General features: G+C 37.0%; 1 protein-coding gene across 2 annotated transcripts in view; it reads right to left on the bottom strand.

Annotated features, from left to right (window-relative positions):
* Window positions 1–26,050, bottom strand: part of PTPN12 (protein tyrosine phosphatase non-receptor type 12) — a 78,206-nt gene that overhangs the window by 40,331 nt on the left and 11,825 nt on the right. For both annotated transcript variants that reach the window (XM_080391939.1, XM_080391938.1), the window contains exons 2-3: window positions 4,228–4,336; window positions 537–613 (exon numbers count right to left, since the gene is read on the bottom strand). Coding sequence is in view for 1 of the 2 variants with exons in the window: in XM_080391938.1 (XP_080248064.1) it covers window positions 537–613; window positions 4,228–4,336 (186 nt within the window). In the remaining variant the exon portion in view is untranslated. The remainder of the gene's footprint in view (window positions 1–536; window positions 614–4,227; window positions 4,337–26,050) is intronic.

Raw genomic sequence — 26,050 nt, forward strand, 5'->3', positions numbered from 1 at the left:
CAATTTGCTTGTCTGTGTCATAAAATGAGAAAGCAAGGGGGTCTACTTTGAACCTCATGACTCAGTGGGAAGATCTCCTTTACCCTCTTATGGCTTTGATCTCTATAACCTATTTCCAATTCTATTCTGACTTTATTTCAGTTTGATTTACCTCTGTGAATTTGCTCCATGTAATAAATAGTAGAGTGAATTCTGTCGTCAAATCTTGTGCAGTCACATTTCCACAAATTCACATAAAATCCATTTCACTCAAGCCCTTCAGTGGAGATTCTTTAAGCAACCTGACCTAAACCACTCATATCATGACAGCCTGGTACTTTAAAATGAAGTATTTTATATGATACTGACACTTAAAGCAATTTTTTAAGTTGTAATATTTACTCTATAAATGGCATCACGTTTGTAAATTTACTCATCATAATAAAAATCTTCCCTCACAGCTTTAAATTCTTTTATCTTACGCTATATTAGAACTGCACTGATACAAAATAAAAGCTTAAAAATAATCTAAGAACTGTTAAGACAGTAATCCATACCTTAATAAAGTTTGCATTGATGTAGTCTGAATCTTGGGGGGGAGTTTTTAAGGTCAGTTTAACCCGGCTATGATCAACTGTAAGAATAATTATTTTTTTAAAAACAAGAATTACAACACATGTAAACCAATCTGTAACAGTAAATATAATATATAACACATATTGTAGGCATAGAAGAAATTAAACATTAAAGAGTGTTCCCCAAAGATAAGTCACACAAGCTAGTCAATTTAATTTACGAGTAAACCAACTCAGGTAGGTATAAGCAGAATAGCTCCTGCTGCTACATGCCTCTGATGCTCAAGTTTACAAAGTACCAGTTACTCAAATTCCAAGAGTGATTAATTACAAAGAGGCAAAATTCAATTGATCAGAAGTCATCAAATTTTTAGTTGCACAATATTAACATAAATCATGATGGTCAGAATTAAAGGCACATTTATAGAAAGCATAAAGAATAAATACTAGTGCATAGTTAAAGCAGCTGGCAGGTCTTAAAAGTCTCTGCCAAGGAGGACTTCATCAACTATTACACCATGAAACGTGCACTGGAGTTTATTGCTCAGGTATAGACTGACTTCTATCCCCCAAACACTGGGCTTGGTACTTTTAAACTAGAAGCAGCAGATTCCTTTATTTAGGGGGTTTTTACATTTCAAGTTTCTGCCTCAAGCATTACTGACTGTCTCAGTGAAAGCTTTATAAAAAGCAGCAGATCTTTTTAGGAAAAAATCCTCAGCAGTCTTAAAAATAGGCTTTATTACTTGTTGACGGAATAAACATCTTGGAATTCTTTTTGACATTGAAAAAAATGAAGTGTATCTTTAATACAGAAACAACTTGATGATTCTCACTAAGAAAGAGGGTAGGTAGCTGGCAGGTCTGTCAGTCCTTCCACCTCTTGTTGATACCAACAATTCCTAGCTATCACATAAAAATCATTCAGACTGTCTCTACAACAGAGGCTGTTTTAGTTGGAAACCCAGATCAAAAATAATTATCTTTGAAGTGGGAAACAGAAGTATCTGCAGAAATAGCATCTGCTCAAGCAATTTGTTACCTTCTACTCTCAGGGTCAATTCCTCAACCACTGAACAGCTGCTAAAAATTTTATTAGAGCTAAAATCAAGAAAAACCATAAATAACAGGTCTATTTAAAAGTAGGAAATATGGTTGTTGGGTTTTGGGGTTTTTTCAAATCATCATTGGTAATAAAACAGGGAAACATTCCCACAAGTAGTACATGCTAAGAACTGCTTCTATACAGAAAGCTCTTCCAAAAAGCTTCCAAAATAATTTCACCATCTTGGAACCAAGTTTCTGCCAGAGTCCTGATAACATGTAAAAAATGTTTTTGTTACCATGTAATGCTTCCTAAAGTAGCACAAGTGTAGGTTACAAGACAACTGGATCACAGACCTAAAGACAATGCACTCTCACATAACAGCCTAAAGAAATCCTTAGAACATATAACGCTGTATTAACTCATACAGATAATGTGAGAGAACACTTTATAAGCAGGCGATATTAGTACAGACTTAAAACTAAAAACTACCTTTAAATGGTGGAACAGACTAATTAAAGTGGTAGGCTAATGAGGGCTCCTATCTTCCCAGAACAGTAGATACAAAACTCTAGTGCAGTTTCCAAATGTCAACATTTCATCCTGCCTCTTATCTGCCACAGCTCAGCTCTTGCAGAGTTTTAGGTGTGGAACAGAGTTTTAAAAGAAAAATACCATTGCAGATTCCAGCTTCAGAAGATAAAGCGCTTGGATATTTATATACAGCTTAAAGCCTCAGTTCACAATTACCAATTGGTGTCTTCCGGTAACCAGTGAACACTATTTCATTTAATTAGCATTTAGGATGGCTTAGTAAACTGTAACGTGAACATGCACACATCTTCTATTCTGAAGCCAGTATTGAGGTACTGATCTCTCTGGTAGCAGTAAAAATTTCTGATAAATACACCACTAATCTCTGATTAAGTTACATTGTAAGCTCTTTTCTGGATTTGTGAAAGACAGGCAAAGTATCACCCCCGTTCTTACTCCAAAACATCTCCTGGCTGTCATTTCTGTCAAGCTGGTCTCCCAGCACTTTATTGCTGCAACCTTCGGATGTTTGAAGATGTTTTCACTTCAACTGGAAATATACTTTCAGTTTTCCCAAATGCCAGCTTTGAGGTTCGCTGATTTTCCCCACTGTGATCTGTGTATGCTTTCACATCTTAATGACTCAGTTTTTATTTTTATGTAGATGAAAGAAAAGCATATCTAGCTTGATAGTTGCAGCCATTCATTATTGTGGTAGCTACTATGTGTCTCATAGATTGAGCCTAGGTGCTACCAAGATTTTACTACGTTGTTGATTATCTACCAAAATGCCGGCAGTAAAGAACAAATATAACAACTATTATTATTACGAAGACAATAACAACTTCCCCATGTGTTTTTACTCCATCCATTAAACATGTTTCCTCTCAACTAAAAACAAACAAAACCAACAAACCCCCCCCACCAACCACACACAAACCCCCCAATGATATTTAACTATTTTGCTGCAGTTAAACTTAGTACCATTACTACTCTTCAACATGTGATGTATGTTACACATATATCCTCCAGCAAAATATGAGCACATGCCTTTCCTTCTCAGTGCAGCAGCAAGCACTATGCCCAGCTTGTTAAAGAATCTAGGGTCTGTGGCTTTAGGGCAAAGGTTACTGCTAGAAGTGTTGCTCCAAGCACTAATAAACAGTAAAAATAAACAGCACTAGGAAAAAACACCACACAGGTATACAACAATCTGAAACACACAATAATTCACTGGAATTTACTGCTAGAACATATTTTGAAAATGAAAGTTAATGATGCCTAAACAATTTTTAACTTCAAATTGGTTATAAACCTCCTAGCACTTCTGGGAAAGCTAAGCAGAGTAAAATATATCTGTTGCAAATCTTGTGGGATATGAAAAGTGGCATTTGCCAGAAGACTATCCTTTAATCTCACTGTTGGCTGTTGATATCAAGCAGCACAGGAAGAATATTCCTAAATACGCAGCCTCATGAGCTAAACAAAGTGAACTTGTAAAAGTTAATCTTGTCATTACAGATCACTGATCTATTAGATCCACACATTGGTGGTTTCAGAATTTAAATTCTGCTCTGACTCTTGTTTTCTGTGTTTGTACATAAGTGGAATTTCATCTGTGCTCTAGCAAAATACAAACCAAAGACAATCCAGCACTGAGAGTTCTCTGACACTGTTTGCAGCATACAAACAAGCAAAAAAGACCTATTTTACTACCAACCACAAAACCAGGTGCCTCAAAGCTCCTTAAAATTTCATCTAGCACTTATGCTGACATTGTTTGTTTTCTACCACAAATAACATGCTCCTAAGGAAAAAAATACTGTTAAGCACGTTCTAGACCATTCCAAGCTAAGATCAAAGTGTAACCTTGAAACAGCTTGGGACCTAGCACACATTTTACCTTGAAGTGATAGCTCTCCTGAAAATACTTCCCATGTACTTTGCTTTCTGAGTTAAAAATAAAAAAATTAATCTTTCAGCACATTGTCTCTAATTTCACCTTTCAGTAATAACTAAATAGTGAATTTCAAAATACATTAAGAATTACATGTTAATGGAAGACAAAGGAAAGTGCTTGTTAATCAGACTTACATGGCAATATATCCTTATATCTATTCTTCTTAACATTTTCTTCTTTTTCTCCAGTGGCTGTTGGGTAGATCTTCTCTGTTCTGTATTTTGTTGACAATCTTCTTAACCTCTGAAATATAACAAAAATGTTATATTCTCAAGTCTCGAGATAACACAAACATCACAAGGCATTAGCTTCATTGAGGAAGTATAAGATCACTCAACACCCACACCCCCACCCCTTCTCTCCTTCTACAATACCCATGAAGAAGTTTAACAATCTAATTATCCGGTATTTTTAGCTCCTCATCTGTTTACAACGAAATTAATGCCAGTCCTACATATCATGAGACATAGATCTTTAGAAAAGCCACTACAGCACCAGTTTGGAATACAGAGATATTTTATTTAGGAAACACACTGCCTGCTAGGGAGTAGTAACTGCATTAACGATACCTGTAACAAAGAGAAAAATCTGTTATTGCTCAGAATATCTGGAAGAAGGCTCAGGAACAGCTGTTAGCAACTGAACTTTGCTCTGAAGCACATGGCTTCTAAACACTGACAACTGAACAGAAAGCATAATCTCATTTAACAGGCATCTACTCCTAACAGCCAAATCCTGCTGAGTTTCCAGCTCTCCCAGAGAAAGAAGGTCCCTGACTCTCAGGTACAAGGTATTTGCAATTAACATGAGTGACAGGAGGTCTGCAATATTCACAATAGGTCACTTCCCCGGTCCATCTATTTCAAATCCTAAAATTTAAAATGGTCAAAACACCTAAAAATAAAAGCCAGCCCATGCCTTCCAGCAACCTAGGAAATAGCATGAGCAATACATGTTTTTTTCATCCCACCCACGTTAGGCTTTTGCAACTTTAACACTGAGGAGAAAGAAAATAGTACAAATTCTCTTTGGAGAAAAAAAAAATACTAGGGGAGCCAGCAGTGCTTGTTATTTTACACTGTGTAGACATCGAGATTTAAAAAGGAACCTGAAGGAATCAGAAAGTTAACTCTGGCTTCCAGCTAAACCTAGGTGGTTGCAAAACCAACCGTTCTGTTGACACTGACATGGTGGTAGTATATAAGATGACCAAGAGGAAAAAGAGAACGGAGCTCCGAAGTAGTTTAGTATCTCCATTGAGTGGTATTCTGCACAGGTAGAAGGATAGAGGTTGTTCATGTTTCCCTCCCTCCATCTTTAATGATTGATTATCATCCCTGAAGACCCAAACTGTTCATGGCTTGTTTTCTTTTCAAGAAGGGGGATAATGGGAGAGTTTGTTGCTAGTTAAAAACATAAGTCTCGTTTATCACCGACTATGCAACACACAGGCAGAAGGGCATCATAAATAAGATGATCTGCTTGGAAAGCCAGTTCTCTTCTGGAATTCTTCTAAAACTACTAAAACACTTGGGAGACTCACTGCACAGTTCATTTTTTTTGTAAAAGAAGGAAAAACGAATTTGCACCTCAAGTCAGTCCTCCAATAATTCTTCCAGCAAAAAAAGGAAAAGAAAAAACACACAAAAAGATTTAGCATTTCTGTTACAAACAGAAAAAACACTTTATTAAAATTCATCTGAATATAGTGGAAAAACAGCAAATTTCATATGCAATTGTGGCTAAGGATAAAACTTTATGTTAATTTAGTTGAATAATACGCATCTAATAATCTATAAAAGTGCCACTTACAGAGCAGAAACAATGGCAAGGTAAAATAAAAAAAGGCAAATCAAGTACCAATTTTCAGACTTTTTTCCCTTGTCTCAGATCTCTGTATAACTTATTAAAATCACTGAGCACTAAAAATATTAACAGAACTATCACACTGGGGGCAAGGGGATGGGGGGGGGGGCATATTCTTAAAACACCTTGCTCTTGAAATAACTGCAAATGTTAGTCAATGAGGAAAAAATACTTCATATTTGGAGGTGGGACAGTAAGTCTGTGACCACACAGTGATCAAAGTGCTAAATACATTATCTGAAACCACAGCTACAGTAAAGAATAGGATGCTTCAATCCTTGAAAAGACACGTAAACAGTTAAAGGAAGCTTCCATCCAGACTACACTAATCTTTGCATCACTAAAAACAAATTCACAACATAATCTGTATACACAGCAGGCAGAAAAACCTGGTTTGTAACACGGTACAGACATGAAGAATACCACTACACATGGCAGATAGTACAGGCAGTATTTTTTATTTTGACACAGGTAAGGGCTATGTTACACAGGACAAAGACCGAACGCAACAACTGGAGTCTTGAAATAGAAAAATAAATGCAGTTCTTAGCTGATATAGCTATATTATGTGTAAGACTGAGCAATAAGCCTCCAGTTTGCAGGGGGTGGGGGTTAAAGAAAAACAATCCTTTCCAAGCAGAGCCACTATGATGTTGTATGTTGTTCTACATCTCAACCTGGTTGTGAGTTTTGGGTTTGGTTTATTTTTCATCTTACTAGTTTTTATGGGACAAATGCCATGATCCTGCTTAGAAAAAGTAACAGAAAGAAGTTCAGAGAAAACACGACCTCTAAAAACCATGAGTAGTAGAAGAAGTTATTTTGCATGAGAAAGGATACACTTGAGGAAGCGATACAGGAAAAAGGTCAGGTATCAACAACGCACCCTAGTAAGAGGATCCTTTTTGCTTTAGCCCATTTTTAAGGCATGCAAGAAATTCATTTGAATGATAAAACACTAGCTGAATAAAAGACAAAACCAAAAAAACTTTCACAGGTACAACTGGACCTATCATAAGCCAAAAAGGCTGGAGTGACTAGTACCAACTTTCATTTTCTAGAAGGCGATGCTATGGGAATTCGGCATGATCTTCTCCCCAGCATGACTCAAAGAGCTGTACAATCTGCTAAACAGACTGAGAAGTAGGATTAGCATAGCCCAGCTCTAAGGCAAAAAACTGGAAACCAAATACAGGTTGATTTTAACAACACCTGTTCCCAAAACACTTCAGGATCCATGCTTTTAATGCATGTTTGTCAACTGTTCTGTGACATGGATAATAGATGATACGTACAGTCCGGAGTGCAACCAGAAAAAGTACTATCACAAATCGTAGAGTATTCTCTGCTACATAGCACAGGATCTACTTCATGTTTTGGAAGAGAAAGAATTGACTAAAGAGTAAGGAAAGAATTCTAAAAGCTGAGCTTTGAACAAACCACCACAGGAATGGAAAAGTGCCAGACTCAGCAAAAGATTTGGCCCTACTCGCAACAGAAACTTTCTGCAGAAAGCTTCTGCAATGTGCACACACAGCCTGCTGTAGGATGCAAGAGATTCAGTGCTTCCAAGGTTACAGCCTAGAGTGACCAGAAGGAGGAGAATGTACTCAATAGCCGAATGGGGGTAACGACAGGGCAGAAGAAGAAAGAATTTTGTTCACAGTATGGTAAATTGATGACAAAATAGCCAGTAAGATCCATCACACTCCAGTTTCATGCTAATTCATAATAAACAACTGTCTACAGTACAAAGCAGCACTCATTTGGGTTAAGTCAGTAAACTGCCAAATCACTTCCCAGAAGATACTGAGACACCAACAGCAGGGACATCAGAGATCCAGCCTGGTGTCTCTGCAGATAACAGCGGATGCTTCCGTGACACTTGCCTATTCACTGGAACTGCTATTCTAGTATCACAAAAAGCTTCTTTTATATATTCTTTTAAGAACAAAATAGTCAAAAAGTGAGTGTATATTCATGATTCATTATACTTCAAGAACTACATTCACAAGGCCTTAAGTTCCATTCTCATTAGAAAAGTTTGAGCTTAATTTTCCTTATTCACTGCGTGACAGAAGTGGTTTGCGGAATGGTGACGAACACTTACTACATTACATGTGATGGTGGGGAGATGAGCCTCTGAAACAATTTGAGTTTCAGAAACATGCTTCCAACTTCCACAGTGGTTTTGCAGCCTGTACTACAAATCTACTTCAGTGTTTTTACAAAAAGACAAACCAACTTTTGAAATGCAACTTGTGGATCCTACCATATTGAGGAGAAATTAGTCCGATCAGTTCAAAAAACACATATCTGACTTTTGCAGTCAATCTATTTGGAAAGCCTGGAAAGACAAATTGCTTAATGCCATCAAAGTGTTGTTTGTGGATTAAATAAAATATATACACTGGCTATTGAGATTTGAAGAGCCCACTTTAAAAGCCTGAACATTATTTAAATTACGAAAGTACTAGTGACTCCTTTCTGGATTTCTTTTCAAGGAAAGTACAACAAGTATTTCACCAGGGCTTCACTTAAAGTCCTCGAATGGTCTCCTAAGCCTTAGCTGACAGGTCCAATGATCAAAACATCAGTTAGTAAAACACTGATACTTGCTTGAATCTCCTTTCTGATGATACCCGAGGAGCAGTACATATCCGTGTCAAACATCAGCTGCTATAATACTCCACATTTCACTTGTTACATGCCAACAGGCAACAGCACCAGGCTTAGGAAACTCTACATGGCCAGCTATGGAGATAACACCAATCACACAAGAACATATTTTGTTTTGCAAAATTTGTTAAAGTGCATTAAGAAATACTCAGAGAAAAGAAAAGCTTCCATAAAAATTACCTTTAAAAAAACCCATAAAAGATACTAGGAAACACTTTAAAAGCATTGTATTAACGCACTTATTTAATGAAATAAGACAGCTATTTCTATCATAAGCTTGACACTGCATTCTTCTCACTAGCAGCAGGGGAAGAAAAATGCATGAATTATATTCAGCTGTGCTCTCGTCCCAATCATTTAGATAAGCATTACTAGAGCAGAATAAATTTTCCAGTACTTTTATACAGTGAGAAAAATCTATCTGTAAGGAGCAAACTACCACAAAGATGTCAAAATAACTATCTTCTGACTATCTATGGTCAGATCACACAGGTTTCAGATTCTGTACCAATACTATGAACACTGAGATGCCAGAGATGCCTTTGTCAAAAGACAGCTCAAGTGCAGGCTCAGCTATATCACTGCACAAATGGCACTCTGACTTTCTAACACTGCTTTGAATCCAGAAGTATTATAGCTTAAGTCCTTGCAAATCCAACTGGAATTTCCCTATAACACTTTCTTATCAGTGAGGGCTCTGGGAAACACCAAGACAATAAGCTTAGCTGGAAGATGGACTAAGATTCTGAGTCAGGGGTGCCTCCGCAGCTCGAGGTTGCAATAGCAAGTACCAAGTGAACACAGTGAGCTGGGTTTCCTTTAGTCACTCTATCAGAACAAAAGCTGCGTAGGGAGAGTGGGGCACAATGCTGCTTAGCTCAAAATTTCTGAGAGAGTCAGGTCCAGTTGGACTGAATCAACACTGAACTGGCCCACACGGGATATCGCTGGTTACCTCATTCCCCTGTTAAGTTAGCACAAATAATGTAGAGTTTAATATAATTTCAGGTATCACACTTGCATTTAAGCCTCCCAACTATATATGCAGTTTACATTCATGTATTAAATGCTTTACATCTGTTATTGTAAATAAACATTGCATGAAAACATGAAAAGACCTAAATGCAAGATGATGTCCAAAGAGTCTAAGCTAACCATTAAAATCAGTTATCCTATTAATACTTAGTACATACATATGAAACTAGAAATAAAACTTTTTGAAGGTATCCTTCTCACCACTGCCCTAGGAGTATTTGAAAAACAGCATACACTTGTGACACATCAATCTTTCCTAAGTTTTACCTGTCAGCTTTCAAACAACAATTTTTTTTAAGAATTCCTAGTCCTCATCATGCAGGAAAAAGCCTTCCCAAACACTAGCCATGCATGAACAATGAAAGGAGAACGATCCTGCTCTGTAAAAGAAAAGCTTCACCTTATCTCAGCATTCACAGATGGCTTTGGCTGCAAGGAACAAGCTAGCAGTCTGCATTTAACTTGTTTCTCTGAAAGAAGATTGCAAACTGAATTGATAGAAAGAACATAATAAAAGGAGGAGTCTTCACTACCCTGGTATTCTCTTTAGCAACACCTACTAACTCTCAAGCTCTAGGTGTTCCAAGGGAAGTTGCTGCTGAAATGATTATCAGATGAGCCTGAAAACTCCAGTCCCTTGGGAGCTCTGTCTTCCATGTTTCATAGCAGGAGAATGACAGGTCTAAAAGAAAAACCCCACTGCATCCAAGGAAGCTTGTGTGAACCACATGAAAAGAAAAATCCCTCCAACATTACCCAGGGAACTGAGAAAAGCATCATTTCAGTATTAGGTGGTATAGTGTACTCTGTAAGATCTTAAATCTGTTTGGTATTTTCCCAGGGAAGAAAGAAATTCATGTTATTTTATTAATTGGATATTTATATTCAATAAGGAAGCATCCATCAATGAAGACAATGCTGGTACACCCTCATGCAGAGAAGGCCAAATGACAGTACTGAAAGGAGCCAGTTAAGGAGTACATTCTTCTTTCTTTGGCATCACATTAAAACTGGGAACAAGTTAAAAAAAAAACAACAAACCAGCATATTCTCAAGAATTAAGTGCTGCCAGAGTAAGACCAGTATTTTCCATCTTTCCAAACCTGTATTTTTCCCAAAGATGTTTGAACCAGGCATGTCTCCCACATTGCTACCTAAAAATAACTTTACACAGGCATACTATCAAAATGTGGTCTGATTGCTTCAAGTCTTCTCTCTCCCTCATTTCTGAAACTATTTTTATGCTACCTGCATGCTAAACCCAGCAGCAGTACTATCAATTACAGCTGCAGTTAATTTATGTTCAGCATAATAGTTAAGCAACATAGCTACTGCTAGTAACGGGCTAGCTTTACAAGAAGACAACTAAAGTATGTGGTCTATCGAGGAATAATTAAATGAGTAGACAAAGCAAAACATAGAAATTACTAAAGCATAAGCAGGCTTTAGTTAATAAGTTACTAATGTACATTCTAAGATATTTTAGGAAAACACTGCAGCATATTCATAACACATGCAAGAACTGTGATTACAATTTTCTGTTTCTGAACCATACTGTTTCCTTAGCACAGTCAATTTATTGCAGAGACCACTATGAAAACATTGCATCAAATGAAAACATGCAGGACAAGACAGCAGTGATCATTATAGGTTGTGAGTGAAGAACACAAAAGTTTCTATTATCTGAAACCGTGCGATTAGAAGATTGCTTTGGGCTGAAGGCTGGGAAGCATGTCTTGATGCAAAACCAGAGGCGGCATTTAAAATTAGCATACACTACTTATGTATAGTAATGTATGCTTTTAATAAAATAATATAAATATAATATTTTATATTGCATAAATTATATATTATATAAATTATACATAAATATAATGACATGATATAAATATAAATAATATAAAATAACAGGCTTCTTAACAGTGTTAAAGCAATTCTGTAACAGTTCTTGATAATTCAAAACAGAAATAAGCCTCAGAATTTTTGCAACAAGATGATCTTCAAACCCAACAACAAACACAAACAGCATAAGGAAGCAAAGTACTTAAAGAAACAAACAAGGAAACTCATAACCAGGGAACCTGCTTAAAAGCACAATTTCCAAGTTACCAGATTCACTGTTCTCCTCTTATTCCTTCAGTCCTAGTTTTTGGTGGATTTGTGTATGCTAACGGCACAAGTACATTAAAAAACTGCATTTAATCTTGATTTTCCCTTTAAGTCTTTCCTTGAACATATACAGCTCTTACTCATCTTACCTTGCTATGTGATTAAAAGGGAAGATGCTCCTAAAAAAAGCTATGGCAAATAGTTTAAGAGAATGGTTTTACAATACTCCAGTTGATGAAACTTTTGAATGGAATCAATCAACATCTCTGCAAGAAATCCAGCAGCTTGTTACTTAAGAAAACAGCTACTAAATGCAGCAAGTCTGTTAACAGTAGCATATAAAATAGGCCATCTTCATATTTAAGTCTTCTATGCCAGTCACCTCACTGATTCATTTTTCACAAGTAGTTGAACTTTCAAGTCAAGATGGTAACTAAAGGCTTGAGCTCATACAATTTTCTGCAATTTTTCAAGACAACTAACATCATTCATTTTAGGACAAATGAATGATGATTGTTCCTTACGTGTGAAGGGAATTACTGACACCTAAAAATTTTTAAGCTTTTAGAACTTCCAGAACAGCAATGCGTGCCAATCTACTGAATACAAAATATATTGAAATAAGGAAGCAAAATACATCTTTCCCCACCTCCAGACCTTTTTGTCACAACACTGTAGATAAACTGTATTAGTAGTTCTTGTACAATCTTATCGCCAGCATTTCACCAGCTTTGCTGATTTGTTCAAGAAACTGATGGATGCGTATTTATGCCTCATTTAGGTTGAATCTGCATTCAGGTCAGTTAGAAACTTCAGGGTTTATCATATGATGGCTATTAATGACTTGCAAAAATGACTGTCAAACTCAATCCAGTTTTCATTACATGTGTATTTCCTTTGTAGCAGGAAACTACTGTACTATCACATAACAAAGGTACAAAGACGTATAACCCTTCTACCTTCAGCAGCTTCCTACAGAGTAGGGTTAGGCACACATAGGGGACAATAGGAAAGGTTACGTATTGTAGCTGTTCTCCGAGATGTCATCTATACATGTAATCAATGCAGGCTTTTACAGTATAAGCAAAACAAAACTGCTTATCTCACCCTAGACCATGAAAGCCTTACGAATCTCTGGGGGAATTCCACAACAACACAGTAACAGGTCAGTTGGGAGTGTGCACAAACACCTTGAATCCAGAGCATCTTTCTATAAGGCATCCAAAATAAGGAGGAAGATTGCCCAGTCTTGTTATGGTGCCAGTGATTGTAGCTGCTCAGTAAGGCCATAACCAGAAGCAGAATCACTGATTTTAAGCAGAGATTTAGCCTTAAACACAAAGATGCAGAGAACAGTTTAAGTGGCCACCTCTTCTCTCAACTTGGTCTGCAAAAGCAAGCACAAGCAAACCTGCAACACCAGCAGAACTCTGCTGGAAAGCCTTGCCAGGAGCAAGTCTCAGAGCAAGTATGAGACAGGTGCGATGAACTTTCCACTCTGAGGCTAGAAGTGGGTTTTGTTTGCATGTTTTAAAATGAAAAACTGGTTATAGGTCCAGGTAAACTTTCTCTCAAGAGCCACCCTTTGGGTCATCCAGGAGAGGTGACCATACTACAGTCCACTATCTAGACAGACTAGCTCTGAAGGCAAACAAATTTTGACATCCTGGATGCAATGCTGACAGCATCAGTGTAACATCTGAATTGAGTGAAGACTTCTACAGAGTGTGCCCTTCACTTGAAATAGAGATGAAAGCAGATACCTGTCCTACCTCCCTCAGATCAGATGTAAGTTTCTAAGTGAAGGTAACATCCAACAGCTATGATGTAGTAAGAACAGATACCAGAGTATCAGCATCACCGGGACAAGCCCATGGAAGCACAAAGATTATTTAAAGGCAAGTTGAGACTTTTTCCACAAAGAACACCCCAAAGGCAAGAGGTTTTATTCCAGCTCAATCTGGCAGTTAAAAAGAACATAAGCTATGCTTTTTTTCAGGGCCACACAAGACTGGCTGGGCCAGTCACTGTTGGACATGACTCTCTCTTCGGTTTCAGTGCTCTTGCTTTAAGAGACACAACATCCTTAAACAGTCAAAAGCACCCTGTGACAAGCATTCAAAGGAAGACCTGTATAGCCAATACAGACTAGGTACAATTCATACGAGCAAGCAACATAAATATCTAAATAGGTATCAGCTAAGCCTGTCTTTGAAGAACATTTAATTTAACCACATAAATTCTTGCAGAGAAATTTCATAATGTATTACCATCAAAACTTTCTTCTCCCCACAGTCTTTACTTGCTTGTGACTTCATAGTATGTGGAATAAAGCATAAAGTTCCATGGAGACTATATTTTGTTTTTGTTTCTGCTCAGCACTAAAGAAAAAACAAAAACAATCAAAACAACCAACCAAAGTTCTTCTCCCTCTTCCTTCATAAGTTGCAGAACTCTTCCTCTTTTCCCACGCCTTGGAACACATTTCCTTGAGGTCAGTGCTTGTTTGTGGCCCAATTCACACCAAGTAAAAAAAAAAACACCACAACTGATGCAGGAAACACTGAGCTTTCACTCCAACAGAAGTAAACTAGAATTTCCTACCTGATGGCTCCCATTAACAAAGCTGCTATAAATAAAGGCACAGGAGAATACTCTTAAAGCCTTTTAATAAGCCTGCAACCCCAAAAAAACCTTCTGCTATAGACATTATGTTCTACCTCCCAAAAAGGCATTAGGGCTTTTTAACAACTATGTCTTGCCAATTTGTCTGAAACTGCCATCCCGCCCTGTAAGACTGTCACCAAGAATGACTTTAAGCTGAAACTCTGGAGCCTAACAAATGCTCTAGGTAAAAAGCATAGCTGTTTGTACAGTCAAGAAACATTGCAACTGAGATCTGGGTTTGAGTCCAAATTACCCTACTGAAACATCTCTAGAACTCAAAGGTGCTTCTCCTCTCAGCTATGTGACAACCTGTAGCATACAGTTGAATTGCTATGTGATGCCATGAGTTGTGTTAAATATGCTGATGTTGGACATGCAGGTAATTCCAATAAAAATACACCAGTTTTACCTTTCCCCAGAAGTCTTGCTTCCCCACACCCCACCCCCACCCCCCCACACGCCCCCCAATGCAGGCTTGAACCTTGGATAGAAATACAGTATCTGTAGAGACCTGCAGACTTGCAGTAGTTTAGAACTCCCAGAATTATTCAGCAGGCAAGATTAGGGTAGGTACTGCTAATAGTTACATATGTTTGTAACAGGCAGGTAGAACATTCACAAGGTTTCAACAACAACTATTCCCTCTCCAAAAAAAACACAAGTGTAAAACCTTACCAGACACAAATACAAATAAAGAAAAGTTTTGACAAGCACTGAATCAGTACTTCCATGTGGTAACATATACACAGGGTGTATGTAAAGCAATGTAAAGGGAAAGAGGAGGTATCAAACAGAAAATAAATTTCTACTAACTGGAGAAAGCATGCTTACAACTATTTTCACCCTTTCGTTGAGGCTGTGTCTGGAAGCTAAGGAATGTGCTAGTAATAAAGAGGCCATTTATGATGGAGTTCAATAGCATTTTAAGAGCCAGAAAAAAGTAGCTTCTTTAAAGACACAAACTTGTACTAAGATTTCAACTGCAATAACCCTAGCTAATAACCAGCACAACGTTTATGGATAGGCAAAAGAATTTTGTGTTTTAATTGTTTATATTTGTAGTATCTCTCAATTTTTGTCTATCAAGTATGTCCCCAGCAGTTCAAAAGCACACACCTTCCAACCAGATCATGCCAATTCTGGTTTCAAAAAGGGATAAAATAGGGGATGCAATGGCCAACAAAATTCTCCTAATTCCAGCAGAAAGAGCTATAAAACGATGACTCAAACAAGACCAAAGCAGCAATGTCTAGTACAGAAATAACAGACCTAAATAATCAGTTATTCAACAAGCATGATTTTAGATTATTTCTTTCTCTTGGAAGTTTTTGTTTTAATGGCTAAATATTCAGAAGTTGAAAGTAACACTGCTAAATGCCTGAAAACAAAAACTCTGCCATTCAGTTTGTTTCTGCTGAATTTTAAAAAAAAGTCTTTAAACCTCCTCCGCACATGCTATATCACATGCAATTCTCTTCTACAAAAATAACATAGGCATATATGCATTTTCTATGACCTTATAGTACTAACATACAGAAAATGTTTCTTACTTTCCTCATATTTTATTCAACAAGCCACTTAAAAGAAATAATGAAAAGGCTGTGATTTTTCCTCAAACATAACTATTTCCAATACATTGTCTGACATACCATTAACACAAAGTTCCAAAGTAACCTTACTCACAAGTATTCTCAGGCCATGCAAATCCAAGTGACCAGCAAAAGAAATAGTTGCTTCTTCTGCAGCCCTATATCATTTCATTAGAATACCCAAACAAGAATATTACAGCGAAGCTACTAAAAAAAAAATAATTTAAAAATAAGATACTCTTTTAATCAAGTTGTTTGAAGTTTAACCTTTTTAAATCATGAACATTTCAGAGGAAATTTTTTGTTCTGAAGACTCATAAAAGCTTGCAAACTAAAGGGTCCATACAAACACATTGCCTGGGTCCTCTTTAAAAACTACTGTTGAGAACCTAAATCTTTGATACTTCTAAAATAAAGCCTTTATATACATTTTACATTTTATTGCACTTCATACACCAAATCTGGAAGTAAAACCTTAAATTAATTTCTAAACAGATTCTAGGATGTCTTTATCACATTTATAATGTAATTACTTCTGAAATTCTTCTATTTTGAAGAGCTGGAAAATGCTTACCTCATATGAAGTATACACTCAATCACATAAAAGATTTCTAAAGTAGCCTGTCATTGATGTTTGTACCCTGCAGCCTACGTTTGTTAGAAATGTAATTTGCAAGTCCTTCTACAGCAACAAATTTCAACCAATAAAAAAGTACTAAAGTCAACTGGTAAAATGAATCTGGTTCAGGTGAGTACCTTGCCAATCAAGCTGATGGAAAATTTAAAATAACCCTCAACTGTCATCACTTTAAAGAGGTGGATATTTATAATCCAGAATGCAGAAGTCTATAGTTTGTTTGGTAAACAATAGCAAACCCTCATTAAGTTTTTTTCTATCTGAAATATAAACAACTTTATTCAACATCCCAGGGTTCTGGATAACAGATTTACTTCCAGATATTTCAGAAACGCACAGGAATACCTCAAGGTTGTTATCTGTAATTCTCATCTATGTGGCAAAAGTGACAAAGTAATAAGACTCCACTTCCTTTCTTGGGAAAGGAAGCTCTTCTAATCTGAGCTTCAAATAAGTATTTGATATAATGCCAATTCGAAAGAAGAGTATGTGAATTTTTACAAAAATTCAGGCAAGACAAAAGTTTCTTTAGTCTGTTTTTACAAGGAAAAAATATTGGGGCCGGGGGGGAGGACGGGCAGGGGAGAGTCAGATGACTGGAGAGATTTCACAAGTGGAGTTTCTCAAAAAACCTCCCAAGCTAATTAGGCATTTTCCTTCATGACTTCTTATGAAAAGCTGAGCACACTGACATTTGATGACAAAGCTAGAAAACAATCAAAAGAGGGGAAGATGAGACTGTAACAAAGCAAGCAGACAGACTTTCAGGGTAAAAGAAATAAGACTGAACAAAAAATGCCAAATACAGTTGTATACTAGAAGCTGACAATGAAGGAAATTCACATGCATATTGTCACAAATTAACTAAGTGGCATCTCATAAGCATTTACAATAGTCACCAAGGAAATACAGACACAGCGTATTTACTGATAAAGAAGCTGTATTTAGCAGTAAGCCCAGGATACTGGGAAATTTCTAGAGAGGAGCCAATATAAATTCTTAACAGTCAACAGGAGATAGTTATTTTTCTTCTTTCTTAATTAAAATAAAAAGTCAGTTGAGGCTGTGATTTTTCTTTTTTGATGGACCGTATGTTCTTATTTTTTCTTCATGGTCTACTATTAATAAAACTGATTCAACGTGAGATTACTAAAATTCTCCCCTTAGAATACAAATGTTTCTGTCCTATTTTATCCATTGCTTGCATTGCTTAAGTGCCCTTTAGCACAGAAAATGTGTTAGTAGCCTTTATATTTTATTTTCTGGTATTTCTTATAACACATGCATTCATTTCTCTGTTACTGTTTTTGCTTGTGATAGTCTGTTTTTACTTGAGATACTTTCACCATCACCAAAGAATGCTAGCAAACAGTAGAATAATCTCTGCATCTTTCAGTAAAAAATTCAATGCCTTCTCCAGACAAGGAAGCAAGGTTTTCCTTTTTAAAGGCCTTTCATCACCAAACATTTAAGTCTAACACACTGATTCTAAGCACTGTCTACACTTTCTCTGACTTTTCCCACCATTAAATAGAGCCTGAAAGGCTTCTTTTGATTTTAAGTCATAATTTAAGTGCCTTGAAACTGTCTCTTGTTTTCATCTCATTTAAAAAGTTACTAGACAGTCAACAAATCCAACATCAGGGCCTCATTGTTTAACAAACACCAGTGCAGAATGGCTTAAACCCTCACAGATCAAACAATAATCTGCAGCAATGGTGTTAACTGCTCACAGACACAATGAATTACTCAGTTCACGTTAACTGTCTCTGATAGAAGATTTGATGTTTAATAGTTAAACTGTCAAGCTTTATGCAGTGTTTCTTTGATAAAGAAATTTGGATTTTACTATTTCAACCAAATGTCTATTTTTATTTTTAAAGTGATATTAACGTTTCGATGAACATTTTCAGAAAGTTTCAGTACTTAAGCACTGTTCTCTGCTTGGAAACATTCCTGGAAAAACTGTGTTTTTATTAAAACTTTTCCTGCTAAAGTTAAAGTAACAGTTCCCGGTTAAAGTAACAGATGCCTGAGAGAAGCTGCAAAGCAACACTACCACATGTTATAAGGCTTCAATTTTCACTGAGAAGATAGGCCCAGAACTGAAGGTAATTTGGGGGCACTGTCTGTCCTGGGTGAGAAACCAGAACATTTGTCTTTTCTTGCTGTGCTATGCAGACAACTTTTCTTCACAGGCTGGGAAGACAACAGGGGAATGCAATATCTTGAATCATTTTATTACAAACACCTGAGGCTCACACACAGGCAACTTGACTGAGCAGAAAAAAAAAAAACCCCAACCAACAAAAAACCAACCCCACCACCATAAAAAAAAAAATGTATGTTTGACTGCACAAGCCTTACACCTTAAATCCCAGAAGTTACACAAAACTGGCTAGGGTTTTGGGTTTTTTCTCTAGGCTTCCCCCCCCCCCTTCTTCCAAACAACCCTCAGGATCTAAACTAAAGCAAAATTGAGATCAAAGTCCAGAAAAAAGATGGCCTTAAAGCAGCAGTTTGCTTGACCTGTGTCTGTGGAACCCATCCACTAGATGTCAGTGTCCTCTTGGGCAGAGGAAAACCTTGGCTCCTAACGAACAAGAAGGCCGCTGATAGTCCTTGGTTATCAGGTCAACTATAAAGAAGGAAATTCTTAAAAAGCATCCCTGGGCATCACCTGGGCCACAATAGAAGCAGCTAGCAACAGCAGCATTTGTGAACACCAGACACAGAACAAATACAGTTCTAGACACAAATGTTAGCCACTATAGTAACAGGCTAAAGACCAACAGCTGTTCCATGCAACATTACTGATCAAAAGTACAGCCCATTGGTCAATAGATATTAAGGCACACTGTAAATGGGTAATAAAAACGCTGCAAGATATAGCTATTTTTGTATATTTCCCAAAGTACCCCAAAACACAAAATAACACTTGAACAAAAAAAGAAACAACAAAACTAGACACAAGAATGCCCCCCGCACCTCTACCAAAATACAAATCAAGCTTAAAAAGACTTAGATTCAGAAGCAATAAAATAAATTATAGCACAGTGTGAAATCCTCTGTGATAGGCATGAAAACACCACACCCTAAAGGATAGAGCAGAAGCCAAAGTTCAGGCACATTAAGTGCCTGTTGCAGGAAGAAACTAATGTTTCTATTCACCTGCAAAAAATCTAGATACCGAGATAAACTATATGCTTAGAATAGAACATTTCAGTTGGAAAGGACCTAAACTGATCATCTAGTCCAACTGCCTGATGATTTCAAGGGTTCAAGGTCTACATTTGAGTCTTAAGGATATAAAAGGAATCTTAAACTTGGGAGCAGGACCTCGGAAACTAATGCCACCTCTACAAATTATGAAGGACTGACGGGCCAGAGCATGCTGGGAGAGATTTAGCACACACAAGAAACCTGGTGGTTCTTGTGGAGGAGAATTGGAAGGCTATGAAGCTGGAAAAATAAGAAATTAAGAATTTCAGCAGGGCAAAAAGTAGAGATTTCGTTCCTTGTGAAGATATCAGATCAACTTGCCAGAGAACGCTCTCACTTGATTCCCCAGCAAGAAAAACACCTTAAAGCAGATTTGAGCAAACGCAGGACTTGCCTCAAGACACAGCTCCAGAAGAACCATTTCTAGTTACTGCATACTCGTATCTGGTATCTTTGCCAGACAGGAAAAGGCTAAAAAAAAAATTGACCACAACTTTTTCCTTTAGAAATAGGAACTTAAAATAAAATAAATAAATAAATAAAAAGAAAATTATGAAGTTGAGTGAAAGGAAATTATACAGAACTAAAAAAATAAAACATTTTTAAGCAGCACAGGGCCTGTTTACACATGCCAGGTAGCAGTAACTGCTGCTATCCTGACTGTCAATATAGCAGTGATAGGTCCTGGCGTCCTGTGATCGTCAGCTGCTGTGACCATGTATATAATCTGGGAGCTCCTACTCAGCATCTCCCATTGAGAGAAACTGGGAGGATGGCTGTTTCATTTCTTATATTCTTTCTCTCAGTATTCACCAGTCAGAACACACATTACAGAATTTTTTTTGTATTCTGAAGAAACCATGAAGAATCATATAATCCTAAAATTTAGCTGCTTATCTTTCTCCCCAGTTAAGAATATGCCTCTTGCACCATGTATGGCAGATTACTTTTTATCCTTTCCAGGCAGCAAAATATGATCTCATTCATGTTACTGCTTTGTCCCAAACACCACAAATATAGTTATGATCACTTCAACTGTTCATTGCTTTATAACCAAGTTAATTTTAAGGGACTGTCTGTCTTCTACCCAGCTCCTATTTGCCTGAGCAAATCTCAGACATTTTTACACTTTCACTCTCATGCCACAAAACCAAAGAAATCTCAAGAAAACTGCCCTCAATATGGACATAAGTCCAGGTTTTTCTTCCCACATGCATATATGCACTACAGGAACGCCTTGCTTGCTGGTCCATCTCTTTCCAAGACAACTTTTGATAATTTGGAAACACAAGTGGTCCTTTAAAAGCAACAAAGGCAGTAAGGAGAGCATGCTAGCCACATTCCAAATCCAACAACATTTCCTGTCAGTCTCATTTACACTGTATCTTCATCCACCAATGCTGACACTATTGGTTGGTCAAATACAGGTGTACTCAGCACCGACATAACTGATCTATAGATTCATGTACTCCTTTTTCTCCCCAGTTATGAATATATTGTATCAGGTATGGCAGATTCTGATTTTAACACTGTTCATTAAATTATGTAATTAAATAATAATAAATTAAATAATTTAAATAAATAAATTAAATAATAAATAAATGTAATTAAAAATATTAATATTCAACTGATTTACTGTGTTCAAGAAACAAACCCATCACCTCAGCATACAAGTAGCCTTTACAAAGCAATACTTCTTCAGTGGTTTATTAATTCTGATTTAATAATTATTAATTATGTACGTAAACATTTAGACACCATCAAACCCCTCTAAGTTACAAACGCTAATGGATTGGCAGGATTGCTAGAATTCACAAGTTTCTTATTTTTTGAAATCAGCAAAAGTATAATAAAGCAGTAAAAGCAGATTCTAGGCCTTTCCATCTTTTAGGGAAAGGCAAGTAACCACTTTGGATACAACTCTATGGCATACTTCAGATCTTAAAAAAAGTCTCCCTCTAGTTATAACCATAAGTGCATAAACTCCTTCCTATTCATCTGCTTCTTCCCATCATGCATTATGGAAGCAAAAAATGGAATACAGGAAGGAGTTTGTAACGATCTACATGATTATAAGATATAGAGGGGTTTCCTACTTCTATAGCTTTGAGATTTTTTTAAGTTTGATAGGAGTCATGCTTCCTTCAATGCAAGACTGTTAAATTTCCAGTACAATGAACTGTCACCAGGATGGTTTCATACCCACCCCTACAGACACAGATTACCTGGACTGTATTTAATACACTGTAGCAATAGTTAACATCAATGACAACAGCTAATTATATATTGAGATGTCAGATACCAATCACTTCACCACTGCACCAAATCTTAACAGTTTTCTACCTCTTAGCCTTTTATTCCAGTTGTGTTTCCTTTAATGTTATTTTCTAAGCCACTAATACTCTTTATTGCCATTCCTTCCTCATATCAGAGCAAATTCTGTCTGTATAGTAAGTTGCTACTGACACTGCCCATCTTGGAACAGGAAAGTTGCTCAACACTAGATGAAGTATTCCTCTTTTCTCTGTTTACAGATATATTTTAAAAAAATAATCTAAGAAAATACTACAGTTGTGGCCAAATTCACATTCTAATTCTGGAAAACTGGAAACCATTTCAGCCAAGCCACAGAATTAACAGGGTGACTGGGTGAGACACTACGATTGTGGGCACATAAGAGAGGCAGCGGGTGGATTAGCATCACAAAGCCCACTGCCTGCAGAAACCGGAGTCAGGCCTTATTTGACTGTAAAATACCGGTGACAGTTCCTGACACAAGCAGAACTTCTTCCACGTTTTTTACTGTCTCTTTCAACTCAATATATTGCTCAACAGACATCTACTCACAGAGAGCACAGCAGGCTGCTAACCTGCATGCAAATAAGCTATGAATACCTTTCTGGTTTAGCTCACTGAAACACGTAATCGCCACAAGAACTCCTGTTTTTGAATAGCTTCCTCCTAACTTTTACTCTTCATTGCTTCCTTCTCCATCACGATGGGTTTTTTACCTCCCTCAAGGAAAAGTACACTTTACAGCATTTTACTGCATATTGAAGTTAGAGATCTAAAATTGGAGAACTGATACTTAATTACACTTTTAGATAATGGTAATGTGAGTTTGTGAAACGACTACTCATGGCTTTTCAGAATGACAAAATCAGTAGATGAAATACAGGAAATGAGGAAAGTCGCATTACCAAAGTTACTTCCTCAGATCTATCAAAGCCACTCTTGGGAAAGGCTAGATAAGAAAGAATGTAATCTCAAATTTTACAAAGTAAGATAGGAAACACTAAAAGCAAGCAAAGTGTGAGCTTCTTTTTTTATACAAGAAAAAAACCAGAACTGGGAAAGTGAGGCTACATAGCACTGAACAACTTAAAAGGAACAGGTTGTACTGCTGCTTACAGCCATGAAAATTACGTGACTTGTTTTTCAGTGTGGAAACAGATATGCCTTTAGTCAGAAAACATTTAGAATTATTTAGTTATTTAGAAAACTTCTAAATTCCTACAGATGTGGAAGACTGCGTATTGCAGTATTTCTAACTGGGAAATAGGCTAGATACTGAATGCAGTTTGGATTAGGGAGAAACAATGACACCTTCCAAGTATCAGAACTCCCAACACTTCCTAAAAGGAGCACTATTTAAGCACACTGTAAGTAAGATACAAACCACATTTCTCAATCTTACTCTCCCTTGATGGAAGTGACAAAACAAAATCAATTGCTTTAAGAGATCTCAATTTATTTTCAAACGCATCAATTAAGTTTAACCTCAACCCCAATGTCTGCTGCAGTTTGACTTTAAGGAACAGGAGCTTTTCTAAAGCAATGCCCTCTTTAATCCTTGCATTGTGCCTTCCCTTAAAGGCTACCTTCTTCTCATTCCCAGTTGCTAGCATTGTGCATCAGTATTCCACTGGGTAACCAGAACAGCTATTAATGCTAATAAGCCCAGACACGAATACACATTTGTTCTAAAGAGACAGTAACTGCATGACAAGTAATAGGATGAGACATACAGGATTGCTAAATCCTGGCTTTAAAATGCAAAATACAGAAATATATGCTCTACAGCCAAAGTGAATTAATTCAGAGGAGCAGTGAAGTATCGTATCAGGATGCAAGCATTTCTTATAGATGTGTTATGGCAAACAGTACATTACGTGAGAACACTCAAGTACACTACTTACTAAAAGACTGCATCACGACCCCAATGCAAGCTGCACTGCTATTCTCTCTGAATATTGACTGCATCCCTTCTAGCTCTCAGGGGTCAACATTAACTTCTTGACACTCAAATTAGGCTTTGGTATCCAGGAATTTCTGTAATAACCAAGTTTAGACAACAGTTCAATACTACAGTTCCTCTTTTGAGGAGAGGGATCCATAAGCAATACTACTTGGTCCACTGGTCCACTACAAACTCTGGAATACTAATCCTGGTGAAATGAGCAAACCGTATCATGAAAACTCATAAGTAACAGTCTGCATGACGATTCTTACAAAGACCATTTCCAAAGAGAATCAAAAAAGACCAGCTTTCAGACACGAAGGAAAACCCACCTGTTACATTCAAAACAGCTTTGCAGAAACCCTTTCAATTCTTCCAGTTGTGTTTAAGCAGTTTGGTTAAGCCTTATTGTCCTGCCTCCCAGGCTTCTTGTCCCATCGTCCAGACCTAACATGCTTCTAAGATTTTTACTTATTAAAAAATGTTGATTGTCAGAGCTAGGTAACATTTGAAACCTTAACTTTTTCTTTAAGATGATAATAAAGCCAGTAATATGTATGGCTAATCTATTCTGTTCTGAATTTAAAAGCAGGCTCAAATAGACCAGCCAGTTCTGCTTTGACCATGAAATTAAAACAAAGCAAACAAAAACCCCACAAAAAATAAACCCATACACCTTCTCTCTTCTTCTAACCCAACAACTGATCAATCAATCAACACTTGCCCAGCTCAAAAGGGTGCCAAACTACACTATAGGCAATCATTTGCCTTCAGTGCATTAAATCCATAACAACCTGTATAAAGCTAATGCTTGTTCCAAAGAGCTTCCAGTCTAAAAGCAAGGCAAAGGAAGTTGAACAAAGATATTTAACTTATTCACATGGTTTTCCACTCATCCGCTTATCATGCAATGGCCTCTGTCTTCCAGAAACAGTAATAGCCAATGATTTAAAAAATAAAGAAATAATTCTAGTAGTACAGGGATAGGATAGCACAAGCACAGGAGGGAAGTGAAGAAAGAAAAACAGAAAAAAACTGTAACAGAAAAAGAGAAGCAAAATGAAAATAAAATATTCAAGATGGATCAGAATTGACATGTTGAATCAAAAATACACATTGCAATTTGCATAAGTTCTGACAGAAGTATTATGCCCAGTGGAAAACTACACGCTTTGCAGGGATGATTCAACAACTAGCTGACATAAATGCAGAATTCCTAAAGCATATCTTGTTTATACAATGTCCAGAAGCTAGATCCAACAAGCTAAAGACAAATCAAGAGACAGCAGTATGAATGCAACAGGGAGCCCACACGAGCTGTCATGTTTTCTATTTTTTCTCCTGCAAAAACCCTTCCTCCATGGCAATTGAGATACTCTTAAAATTCACAACACACCTTGCATAAGCAAAGTTCTCCTACTTTCTTCTGGAGATTTTCTTAAGTCAAGTTTATAATTTGAAAGGTATTATGTACTTAACTTTCCACACAATCTGACGATCATATACCCATTAAACTGACCTACCACAGGAAGGAGAGAAGGTTGTGATGTCTAATCCAAACAAATCTTCAGTTCAAGCATACGAAGTTGGTAAACTACATTCCTACAAACAGAACATTTCACCTTCTCAGTTGTTACCAATAAACACTGAATTCCAATACCACACTAGTAAGAATCTGGTAAGAGGGAAAGAAAAAAAACCAACACAAAACATACAAATCTTACAAGTAAATATTGTCTGCTGTGTTTTTATCACTTGTCTTGGACTAGTTTGCAAGGAATACTACTTGAAAATCTATACCATCAATACATGATTCAGGAAACTCGTGGCTTCAGGATCAGGTTCTGGAGGTTTTAAAGCAGTGACACAATGGCCCCATAAAATCTAAAGGACATAGCACTAAAATGCAAGAC

This window comes from Falco punctatus (genome assembly GCF_963210335.1).
Source record: "Falco punctatus genome assembly, chromosome: 6".
Classification (NCBI taxonomy): Eukaryota; Metazoa; Chordata; class Aves; order Falconiformes; family Falconidae; genus Falco; species Falco punctatus.